Source organism: Sphaerodactylus townsendi, linkage group LG10 (assembly GCF_021028975.2).
Source record: "Sphaerodactylus townsendi isolate TG3544 linkage group LG10, MPM_Stown_v2.3, whole genome shotgun sequence".
Taxonomy (NCBI): domain Eukaryota; kingdom Metazoa; phylum Chordata; class Lepidosauria; order Squamata; family Sphaerodactylidae; genus Sphaerodactylus; species Sphaerodactylus townsendi.
This window is the reverse complement of record NC_059434.1, coordinates 39,134,905-39,147,011: the sequence shown is the minus strand read 5'-3', so window position 1 is coordinate 39,147,011 and position 12,107 is coordinate 39,134,905. Positions and strand designations below refer to the sequence as shown.

General features: G+C 43.6%; 1 protein-coding gene across 1 annotated transcript in view; it reads right to left on the bottom strand.

Moving 5' to 3' along the window:
- DDX60 (DExD/H-box helicase 60) overlaps nucleotides 1–12,107 on the bottom strand; it is a 114,780-nt gene that overhangs the window by 56,269 nt on the left and 46,404 nt on the right. Inside the window, exons 16-23 of the mRNA XM_048508734.1 lie at nucleotides 11,102–11,221; nucleotides 7,159–7,254; nucleotides 6,390–6,505; nucleotides 4,892–5,034; nucleotides 4,699–4,808; nucleotides 4,510–4,614; nucleotides 4,299–4,427; nucleotides 2,350–2,477 (exon numbers count right to left, since the gene is read on the bottom strand). Of these exons, the coding sequence (XP_048364691.1) occupies nucleotides 2,350–2,477; nucleotides 4,299–4,427; nucleotides 4,510–4,614; nucleotides 4,699–4,808; nucleotides 4,892–5,034; nucleotides 6,390–6,505; nucleotides 7,159–7,254; nucleotides 11,102–11,221 (947 nt within the window). The remainder of the gene's footprint in view (nucleotides 1–2,349; nucleotides 2,478–4,298; nucleotides 4,428–4,509; nucleotides 4,615–4,698; nucleotides 4,809–4,891; nucleotides 5,035–6,389; nucleotides 6,506–7,158; nucleotides 7,255–11,101; nucleotides 11,222–12,107) is intronic.

Below are 12,107 nucleotides of genomic sequence, written 5' to 3'. Positions count from 1 at the left end.
AAAATCCAGATTCGGATCATCCAAATCTCCAACCCTAGCGCCGCGCTGGAGCTCGCCCCCGGACATTCTCTATAGGCTGAAGATATATTGTAATTCCAGGAAATTGCCAGGGACCACCTGGAAATTTGACAACTTTAGGAGGAGGACATAAAGGTGAGGTGAGTATCAGATATGAGCGGGGAATGGAGTCAATGGAGATATGGGATGATGGGGAGCAGCAGTGGCGTAGGAGGTTAAGAGCTCGTGTATCTAATCTGGAGGAACCGGGTTTGATTCCCCGCTCTGCCGCCTGAGCTGTGGAGGCTTATCTGGGGAATTCAGATTAGCCTGTGCACTCCCACACATGCCAGCTGGGTGACCTTGGGCTAGTCACAGCTTCTTGGAGCTCTCTCAGCCCCACCTACCTCACAGGGTGTTTGTTGTGAGGGGGGAAGGGCAAGGAGATTGTAAGCCCCTTTGAGTCTCCTACAGGAGAGAAAGGGGGGATATAAATCCAAACTCTTCTTCTCTTCTTCTACAGGGAATCGAGCAAGTTGAAGAAAGGAGATCGGAGATGGGAATAGCAGTGTTAGCAGTGCAATTCTGGGATGTTTCATGGGTTTCCATAAACAATTGTTTTAAGGTGGTTATTGGTGGGTGTAGAAATGTCTAATATGCAAAAACACTGAGAAGACACAGCAGGGGATGGGCTGTAAGGACCCCTCTGTCCTTTTGTGTCACCTCTTGTCCATCCTTAGACTGATACTCTCAGTTCTAATATTCTGGTTCTCCTTTGAAGTTAGTTGCAAAGATTCTTCCTAGCTAGCAAGATAGAAGCATACCATCTTTTCCTTTTTTCTATCCTAAATGTAGTTTCTAATAAACATTTATTTTTGCCCTTTTTAATCAGTGTGTTAGCCACTTCCAGAGGTGCAGTGGGGCAAAATGGCGCAACCCGCCTGCCTGTGCCCATGCTCCCCAGCCTACTTACCTCAGCTAGCAGCTCACAGGGCACCCAACATGCTCTGATGGAGGTGGGCTGGGGTGGGCCAGGAGTAGCTTGCTGCAGCCTGGCTGGGGACTCCTTCACTTGAGGGGCATCTAGCCAGCCTGCAGAAGGCTGCCAGCTATGATGGAGGTGGGGTGGGGTGGCCCAGCAGCAGCCTGCTTCCTGGAGCACGAGCAGAGGGAAATGATGCAGTTGTGCAGTTGAGCTCCAGCCACCGCTGTGCCACTTCCTGGAGCCCCCCACACAAGCAGCCTGGGAGCAGGAAGCGGCACAGCTGCACGGCTGGAGCGTTCCAGCCGTGGCCGTGCTGCTTCCTGCTCCCAGGCTGCTTGTGTGTGGGGCCATTTTGTGCCCCCCTGTGATTAATTTGCATGCACCCACAGCACGTGTTCCCACAGGTTCCTAAGGCAGCTACGCCACTGGCCATTTCTCTGTTTGGTAAAAATCCAATAATTATGACTGAATAGTGACCATGAGTTTGAAATATAGTTAGACTGACAATAACGGATTACTTCTAGAAATAAATCTGATCTTTGTAGATATGTACCTAGGTCTGGCAAGAAGGTTTATCAAACTCTCCAAGACTTGCTTGTTAATATAGTATTTGCTACATATTAAACTTTACAGAAACTATTTCTCTGCAGTGAGACAAGCATGAAATGCACAGTCAGATCCGTAATAAGTTCCAAGTTCCAGTCTGGACAATGTCCAAGCAGAGCTACCTGATAAACACACAACTGAACTCTATACTAGATTGGTTGTCTTATTTTGTTCATTGTCTGACAAATTTATTCACAATTTGTATAATTGTGCAAACATTAGTTCCATTGTGCAGCAAACTACAGAAAGACACTTGGAAAGGGTCAAACCTGTTTGATATAGCATTTCCAACAGACAGCAGAACAGCTTCTACTTTAAGACTTCCAGCAAGGGAGAAGAACCAACCTACCTCCATGAAGTAGAGGAGGTTCCATTGTTGCTCTTACCATTAAAATGATTCTCCTAATGTTCAGCTGAAACTGACACTCCTATAACTTACGCCCATTAGATATACTTCAGTCTTTGTGTTTTCAGCAGAGAAAAGTCTTTATCTTTTGCAATATTATAAACGCATCAGTTATTGGAAATCTGTGATTATATATTCTCTCATTCCCTTCTCTTCTCAAACCTAAACATACCCAGTTCACTCAGCCAGCCCCTCCAACCACTTTTGTTGCCCTCTTCTCAACCACTTCTAGTTTGTCACAGTACACAGAATTATACATAATACTCCAGATGAGATCTCACTAGCATGCAGCAGAGTGGAACTAAGAGGGAAATCATCGAGCCTAATAAAATACCTCTTCCTTTAATTTACTTACATGAAAAATATGGCTGGCAATTTGTCCATTGCATTCAGTTTGTCTACCAAGAGTGGAAATCTTCTGAACTTTTCATATTCTGAAGAGTCAGTAGGATGAGGTTTAAGGGATTCCAAAACATGATTCAACTAGATAAACATATGTTTGTCATGTTACCATTTTATGCAGTATGTTTCAAGAGAATCCCACATTTCTTGTTCAAAGCATCTATTCATAGTCCTTCATGGTATTTAAGATTCAGTAAATGCTATGATATGCAGAAGTAAAATGGTCTAACAAAACAGCAAAGCAATTTTGGCTCTGCTTTATTTGGAATTCGTCTACCTTACATGTCAATCTACTCCCGAAATTCCTATAGAAACTATGCACCACATTATTTTGGTGGAGGTAGATTTATGGCACTCATATCCCGCGAAGTATACAAACCTATAAACATAAAGAAGCTAGTTGGCTGCTAGATTTGAAAAATTGTCCGGATTAATCAAAATAAATGCATTGAAATGGTATACATCCTACCATCTCAGTCAATAAAATGTGAACCCTTCATCCAGCTTAAGGAGCCTTCAACATAACACTGTTTAAGCTTCAAGTTTTGCTGAGTGGACTGGTAGGAAGTGTATCAATACTTCTACATTAAAATAGATTGAAACTCAGTTTTAACAGAAACATCCATATCTAATTCCCAAGTTTGCCCTCTATCTGCAGATAGTTAAATCTGTGGCCCTTACCCTAAACACACTTACCCCCCACCCAGTCTGCAGAAAAATCTTGACATTTTTTTAAAAATTGAGGGTTTCAAATCCCCCCTTTTTTAAAAAGCATTATCTGTGCAAATGCAGAGAATGAACTTACCTAAGGCTGGTCTAGGCACTGGTGTAGTGAGGGGGCACAGGGGGGCTAAAGCTCTGGATGCCATTTCCTCGGAGTTCAGGGCTGGGACACAGTTAAATACTGGCCAGCATGGCTGGCCCTGCCACCAAACTCTATGTGGAGTTTAAGAGTGGGACTAGTTAGCTCACCCCACCCCTCGATATCCACATGGAGTTTGAGCACAGCTTGGGCCCATTTGATGCTGGTCTCAGCTCTCCCAGGTTCAGCTTTAAAATACAGGCTAGAAGCCCGCAGTTTAAAGCTGGTCTTGAGTCTTGCTGAGGCGAATAGCAAACTGAGCACAAAGATCTGATGAGCTCTAGCCTTATAGTGTTGGCTCAACCACCCAAGCTCTATCTGACCAAGGGTGGAGCTTGGGGGCAGAGCCAACAGCATAAACCTAGAGCCAGATAGCTCCGTTTGCTGCAGGCCTCAGCCAGACTTGGGGCCAGCTTTAAACTGCAGACTAGAAGCCTGCAGTTTGAAGTTGGGCCCAGCCAGTTGAGGCCAGCATCAAATGGGCTATGCCACTCTGAATTCCACTCAGAGGTCAGGAAGGGATGAGCTGGCTGGCCTTGTACTCAAATTCCACATGAAGTTTGCTGTGCCCCCACCCAAATCCATGGGATGCAGATGGAGGGAGTACGGTGCCCAGGGTACGCTTGAGATGATGATTTAGAAAGCTACATTCCTGAGCCTAGGTTCCATGCTGAACCCTACAATTGTGATCTTGGAAGCTCCCAGCAGGGTCCTTGGAACGCCTGCCCAATACAGTCTGGGTGAGCCACTGAAGGGAAGAGGGGAAGCCTCAGCACACCAATGCAGAGCAGTCTCGGCAAGCCACAAAGAGTAGGTAGTGGGAAAGGAAGGTTCTGCATGCCTGTCCAGACTTTTACAGGTGAACCACCAAGAGTGGAGCTGTATGTGTGTGTGGTGGAGCCTGCAATCAGGGATGTGGGGGTGAGGGTGAGAGGAAGAAGCAGAGGGAGGAAAATGGGATGGCGGCTTCTGCAAGTTTCTTGTTGGTCCCCACTTGTATTGACACAATTTTATACAAAATAATGTATCATTGCAATTACCTTATCCTTTTCCCCAACAGCAACCCAGCCAGAAAGTTCTTCCTTCAGATCTTGTTCATATTTCCTTACATCGGCCTTTTTAATTGTTATTTTGTTCTTGAAGCAAATATATTCCTCAGGCTCTAATTCCTTAAAATTGCAAGCCATTAGAAATTAGAAATTGTCAACTTCTTGTCTGTAAATAATATTGCCTAATATAAATTATACATACATGTGCTCTGGGCCACTCTGGCCAACTATTTAGCATTGCATCATACAGCTGGATGCTCTCTCTTGGAGAAAAAGCCATGTCCAAAGGGATTCCATATTTCTCAATCTATAGACACATTAAGAGAAATTTAGACTATGCCAGAATCTTCTAACAGGTCACCATAATAATTCTTTATGAAATGACACTTACATGGTTGGCTGTTAATGCAGCACATGGATGATAGTGATCCAACACAACATCATTATCCTTCAGAGAGCAAACATGCTTTTCTAAGTCATTGTATCTCTCCCCATACAACACTGCAAAAAATTTTTTTAAAAGTCACCAGGTCCTTAAAGATTTAAGTGGCCAATACTAAGTTTTAAATCATTCTTATGCCTACCTAATCTGACTTTGTATGATTTCTTCTCTGACTGTTGTTTTTGCAGCTTTTTAGTGCACCTTGTGACACCTGCAGAAGAAGCAGTAGTTTCATCCATTGTGCTCTCGGTCTCTCGCCAGTAATTTTTGACTGACTGCAACCATCTACAGAACAAAAATGAAACAAAAACTGCTTCTCAACACAAAATATTAAGGGCAGATGCATTCATTTCCACATTGCATTGGCATAGGTCAACTTATATTGCAAGTGACTCTCATCCTCCCCCCCCCCATCTTTGATGCATAAATAGAGCCATTACTATGAGTTGGAGGACTGTGTGCACCTCCTGGATACCCAGTCCTCTCCTTCTTGTTGGGCACAACTTTCATTTGAGAGTACTCAGTGAGTTTACTCAAAGCTTCCACTTATCACTACATGGTTTGTTTTTATAACATATGTAGTGATAGATGCAAACATTGTTACATAAATTGCAAGACACTGCTGAAACAATATAAACACACATTTCATTGATACATATTGTAAAAAAAATCTAAAGATTTTCAACCTGCAGTGAAGGTAATATTTGTTACGCATCGCAAGAACCTAAAATTCTATGTTTATATATTCCTGAAAATAAGCCCTTTTTACAAAACTGTTATCATGCACATTGCCCTTGAAAGATGGAGATGTAGCTCAATAGGAAAGCATCTTTTTTGCAAGCACAAGTTTCCAGGTTCAATCTTCAGAAGCTCCTACTGAGATAACACGTGAGATAACAACCTTGGATAGCCTGTATCAGTCAGAGTACATGATCCTTGATAGGCCAATAGTCTGACTTAATATGGCAGGGGTCGGCAACCTTTAGCACCCAAAAAGCCATTTGGCCCCGCCTCCCCAAACCCCACCCTTGCCCTCCCCAAGCCCTGCCTTCAGCCAAGCGGGAGGGATAGACAGAAACAGTGACACCAACGACGGTAAGTTGCACTTGGGACGTAGCTAGCGCACCTTCTTCCCCGCCCCCTCCTTCCTCCCTCCCCCTTCTAGCGTCCTTTCCTCTCCTTCCCAGGCGCCAGATGAGGGAAGGAGGAGAAAGGTCGCCGGAGAGAGGAAGGAAGGAGGGAGCGGGGAAGAAGGCATGCCCGCCGCATCCCAAGTGCAACTTACCATTGTTGGTGTCGCCTCTGCGGAGCTGCAGTACAAGGATGAAAGAGCCGCATGTGGCTCTAGAGCTGCGGATTGCTGACCCCTGGTATAAGGCAACTTCATGTGTACATATTCCAGTTAAAGCACTTGACATGCATCTGTTCAACAAAAGCTAAAACATTTCTTTGAAAATATTTTACTAGTTAAGCCAAAGTACTATATTGTTGATTAAATAGGTTGTAGATTACTCTGCATCTATTTTCAAGCACATATGGTCCTTGATTTTGACTTATTTGAAGAAAGTCCATGTATGTTTAATGCTGAATAATTGTGGTCACACTATTTTTACCAATTAAAAACCAATTAAAATATTTACTCAGTAAGATGTTTAGGATTACTAATGGTGGCAGACAGAGCTAAAAATGGGCATCGAATCATAACCAGGAGGTGTTCCCAAACCTCAGCTCCAATTTCTCCACCAAGGCAATGGACCTGTTTTTGAATATAATAACATAATGATTAATATGGACAATGCATTTGTTGAGCAGTCATATTATTTCATAAATATTGGCTATACTAAGATATCATGAACAAACTTCGCTTGCTTACAAGCCACAAGTCTAAAAAAAGATTGAAAAAGAGTGTCCGGGAGTCACCACAGCCGCACCCCTTCCTACTGGAGCTATGGAGCCTTGGCGGCATTGGACTCCCTTGCCCCTGGAACTCGGTGAGTATACCAAGGGGCTCTAAAAGCCTTCCTGTTTGCTAGTGGCGCACCAGCGAGGCTGGACCAGGCCAGTTCAGTGAGGATGCCATCCTACGGCATTTGAGCTGCCTGGGGCGCACCACCAGGATGATGCACCTTTTCCTGTCTGCTGTGTCGTACTGCCAGGTGGTGGGATTCAGGGATCCATTTGCCTCATTCGTAGTGAGGTGTGCTGTGGGCCTGGGCTGCTGCCCACCCTGCTGATGGCCGGCGCCCTGTTTCTCTGGAGTTGTTAGGGCGGATCGCCACAGGCCTAGCGGCTGAATAATTGTGGTCACACATTGAGCTATTTTGATAATTAGACATGAGTGTTACAATTGTAACATTAGAATTTCCTGCTAATACATTTCTAATGGGGTTATATCACATCCATACTCACCTCATCAAATATAACGTATTTGATCCTTTTTACCCATGCTTGGCGATGAGGGGACAACACCAAGATTTCCAAACACTGAGGTACTGTCACAAGTATCTATTTAAGAAAAAGATTTTTCTGGTAATCTCAAATGGCAAAAATGTGTCTCAGCATCAAACATTAAGGATTGAACCCAATAGTCCTTCTAATCGTTCTCCGGTGCTATGTGAAACTTTGCAGACGCTGAGCAGAACTGAGCTGCCTGGGAGAGCTCCTCCTGCCAGGTGGCCCCTTATCTGCATAGCATCAATACAGTGACCACATGGCCATGCACCAGTGTGGCTTACAGGGTATGTTGGTTGAATAAAAACAATGGTGTTAAATCCAAGGTAGTCTTCAGCTCATGAAATAATCATTTTGTTAACTAAAATTGTCTGTTGATATTTGATGGTGGCTACTCACATTTATTTATTTGAAAATGAATTCATAAGTAAAAAAACTGTGTCTGATTACTCTTGAAGGTTTTAATAAAAATAGAAATTTTAAAAATAAGATGAGCAGGAAAACTTGGTGAGCACCTTGAAGCATCTATTAATGATGGGAATTTACTTAAGCCAGCTGCTTATGAGCTGTACAGCCAAGGGAGCATCAGGAATTGGCTCCCTTGGTGCTGGGAAGCATTCAACTAAATACAAGTTTCTGTATGACATTTGGTGTTGATGGGAATCAGTACTTCTGTGGATAAAATAAATCTGATACCAAAAAAGTTGTTCTTGTTGCTTTCATTTTCTTGTAAAAAAAATAAATCTAAGAACACTTTTATCAAAAAAATGAAAAAGAAAAGGAATAATCTTCCAAGAGCAAAACAATCCTAAGAGAATATCCACCTTTAAAAAAGCTTACCGGTTCCTCCTCACAACTGGCAGGAGGTTTAGGGAGGTAGAGTTGGTTGCTCCCACTCCCTCCCCCCAGTGTGCTTCAACCTGCTGACCAGTCGAGAGTTGGCAGGCAGCAGAAGCAATTGGCAGGCAACTGCTCACCACAACTGAGCACCTGGGAATGCCAACTTTACATCAAATATTATTTAATAATTATGTGTAGCCAAGATGTTGCATCAAAAAACCCACATATAACTAGAAAAGTAACTAATCTGAATGAACTTCTCTAACTTTTGTAATTCACAATGTATTTAAGGGATGTCCAGGAAAAGCAACACTGAAGAGAAAAATGATCAGCATTCAAGTACATTTGTACAGGTGCAGTAGGGTCAGTTGGGTTGTCAAAAGCATGGGAGATAAAGATGTGGACAAGAACTGAAGCTGCTGCTGTGCCAAGAAAGTACAAAAGAAATACTTAGCTATTCGGTTGAGGATGAATAGAAGGAAATTACTATAAGTAGGGTTGCCAGGTCTCTCCTGGCCATCAGTGAGGGATGTGGGGCATAGAGTTTCCAGCTCTAGGTTGAAAAAGGCAAACTCTATGCTGGGGATAATTAGGAAAGGAATTGAGAATAAAACTGCAAAGATTGTCATGCCCTTATATAAAGCAGTGGTGCTACTGCACTTGGAGTACTGTGTCCAGTTCTGGTCGGCACATCTCAAAAAGGATATTGAGGAGATAGAAAAAGTGCAGAGAAAGGCAATGAGGATGATTGAGGGACTGGAGCACCTTTCTTATGAGGAGAGGCTGCAGCGTTTGGGACTCTTTAGTTTGGAGAGGAGACGTCTGAGGGGGGATATGATTGAAGTCTATAAAATTATGCATGGGATAGAAAATGTTGACAGAGAGAAATTTTTCTCTCTCACAATACTAAAACCAGGGGGCATACATTGAAAATGCTGGGGGGAAGAATTAGGACTAATAAAAAGAAACACTTCTTCACACAACGTGTGATTGGTGTTTGGAATATGCTGGCACAGGAGGTGGTGATGGCCACTAACCTGGATAGCTTTAAAAGGGGGTTGCATAGATTTGTGGAGAAGTCGATCTATGGCTACCAATCTTGATCCTCTTTGATCTAAGATTGCAAATGCCTTAACAGACCAGGTGCTCAGGAGCAACAGCCGCAGAAGGCCACTGCTTTCACATCCTGCATGTGAACTCCCAAAGGCACCTGGTGGGCCACTGCGAGTAGCAGAGAGCTGTACTAGATGGACTCTGGTCTGATCTAGCTGGCTTGTTCTTATGTTCTTAGGTTGGAGCACTCCTGCAGATTTAGGAGTTGATGCCTAGGGAGGACAGGGACTTCAGTAGGTTCATGCCAAACAGTCTACCCTCCAAAGCATCCATTTTTTCTGTAGTCTGGACATCACCTATTATGCTAGGGATCTCCAGATCCTACCTGGAGAATGCCAATTCTAACTATAGGTTTGGACTCTTTCACTAACATCTCTATACTGAACTGGAAAGAGGTCTGAGAATCCAGTGTCATCTAAAAAAAAGCCTGTGGGTTGAACCCAATAGTCCCAATAGGACTGGACTATTAAAATAATTGATGAGTTTGATATACTCATAACTTTTTCCTCACATGTGCAAAAAATACCCTTATGCAACTCATAATGTTCCATATCTACAAAAATTACTCATGGAATTAGATTGTGAACATGTGTTACTAAAAATGTGTGAATATCTCTTTTTAAATGGGTGCCACTAAAATTCAAATGCAAGGTATCTCTGAGTCAATAATATTTAATTTTATTTTTAACACTGCTTCAAATTAGCAACAATATTTTTAGGTGATCAGCCAGTTGCCAGGCTAAAAACAATTCATTCATTCATTCATTCATTCATTCATTCATTCATTCATTCATTCATTCATTCATTCATTCATTCATTTGACTTTTAAACCGCACTCCCCCAAAGGGCTCAGGGTGGTGTGCAGCATAAAACTATAAAACAGTTAAATTATTTCAATTTAAAACCATTTAAAACATCAGTAATAAATACTATAAGGACTTGAACTGTAAAATTGTAAAAGATGGCATTAAAACCTCCCCCCTCCCCCACTCAACAAAGTCCACTGGAGGCCAGGATTGAATGGGGTCCCAATCAACCTGGCTGGCCAAATGCCTGGCGGAACAGGTCCGTTTTACAGGCCCTGCGGAAAGCTTGTAGATCCTGCAGGGCCCTGATCTCCTTCGGGAGTCTGTTCCACCAGAGCCGGGCCAGGGCTGTAAAAGCCCTGGCCCCTGTAGAGGCCAGCCAGATGTCTTCAGGGCCGGGGACCACCAATAGGTTCTCCTCCTACGACTGGAGGGACCTAGCGGGGCAATATGGGGAGACACGTTCCCTCAGGTATCTAGGTCCAAGACTGCTAATGGCCTTAAAGGTTAAAACCAGTACTTTAAACATAACCCGGAACTTGATAGGCAGCCAATGAATGTGGTATAGGACCAGTGTTATTCAGTTCCAGTTCGACGTCCTGGTAAGGAGTCTGGCTGCCACATGTTGAACGAGTTTAAGTTTCCAGATCACCCTTAAAGGCAGGCCAGGATAAAGCGAGTTACAATAATCAAGTCTGGAGGTGTCTGTTGCATGGATAGCTGTGACCAGGTCAGAACAGAAGAGATATGGGGCCAGTTGTCATGCCTGCTGCAGATGGTAAAGTGCTGTTTGAGCAGTCTGGGCAACCTGGGCTTCAAGCATCAAAGCCGAGTCCAAGGTTACCCAGAAATTCTGACAGACGAGGCTAGGTGCAATGCCTCACTGTCCAGCATAAGCAAGCAAAAGTCCACTGGTCGCTCCCCATGTCCCAGCCACAGCACCTCTGTCTTTGTAGGATTTAACTTCAGCCGACTCACTTTCAACCAAACAGCCACGGGCTCCAAACAATGCTGGAGAGCTCCAGAGGCCACAGACGGGCTGCCTTCCATCATGAACAAGAGCTGGGTGACATCGGCATATTGATGACACTGCAGCCTGAAATTTAGATTCCTCTTACATTGTTATAACACACATACTGTACCTGGCAATTCAAGACATCATGGCGATAATCCCTTGTAAATACTCCACACACCACTAATCCATCAGGCAATTTTTTGGAAAAGCGATTATATATTGTTGCCACCACTTGGTTTACAAGGGCCTGGTCATTAATAAAACAACAGTAACTTTGAAAATATATAATAGGCAGCAACCTTACTTGGTTGTTATTTAACAACAGCATTTTCTTAAAACGTAACCTGAAGGATCTTTTTTTTAACCGGCACATTTTCAAAATCTATCCCTACATAAGCTTTTATGAGTCAGAGCTCACTTGGTCAGAAGAACTGGAGTGTGAATTTATCAGCTGAATTTATGAACATAATAGAAACTGCACACCTTCCTTTCTGTCGTGTATATAAATTGATCTTATGGATTTACACTCCCTAGCAACTGATGGTCTGACTCACTAAAGCTTACATGGGAATCCCTTTTGATATTATTTAATGTGCCACTTGACTCTTGTTTTATTTTGTCATCCTTCTGAAATGTTCTACATCAGGAGCATCAAACTCATTTGTCACAGGGTCGAACAGGATATAAACGTGACTTGCAACCACATCCAAAGGGGGGGCTGAATCCTCCATTGGGACCAAATCCACCTGCACGCAGCCATTGCACTCCTCCAGTGGGATGCAGTGGGATGCAGCACAGAATGCTGTGCCAGAGTTCTGTGTTCCCACTGCCTGTGTAGCAAGGGTAGTCCAGGGAGGTGGCTGTGGGAGGAGTCAACACTAGTTAACTGACTTAGGTTCCTCACAGCCATTGCCTCCATTGTGTTGGGGGCTGAAGCTTTGGATTTGCACCACCTTTTCAGTGGCATAAGTCCTTTAAGCCCAGTGTGAGTTTTCTGGCAGCAAGGAGGCTTTTTTTTTTTTGCATTTTTAGCCTCCCCACATCACTGAAAAGCCTCCTTGGAAGTGGTGGGTCAGCATCACTGTGGTGCTGCAACCAGGTGCAACCACCCTGTTAGATGGGGCTGCCTATCA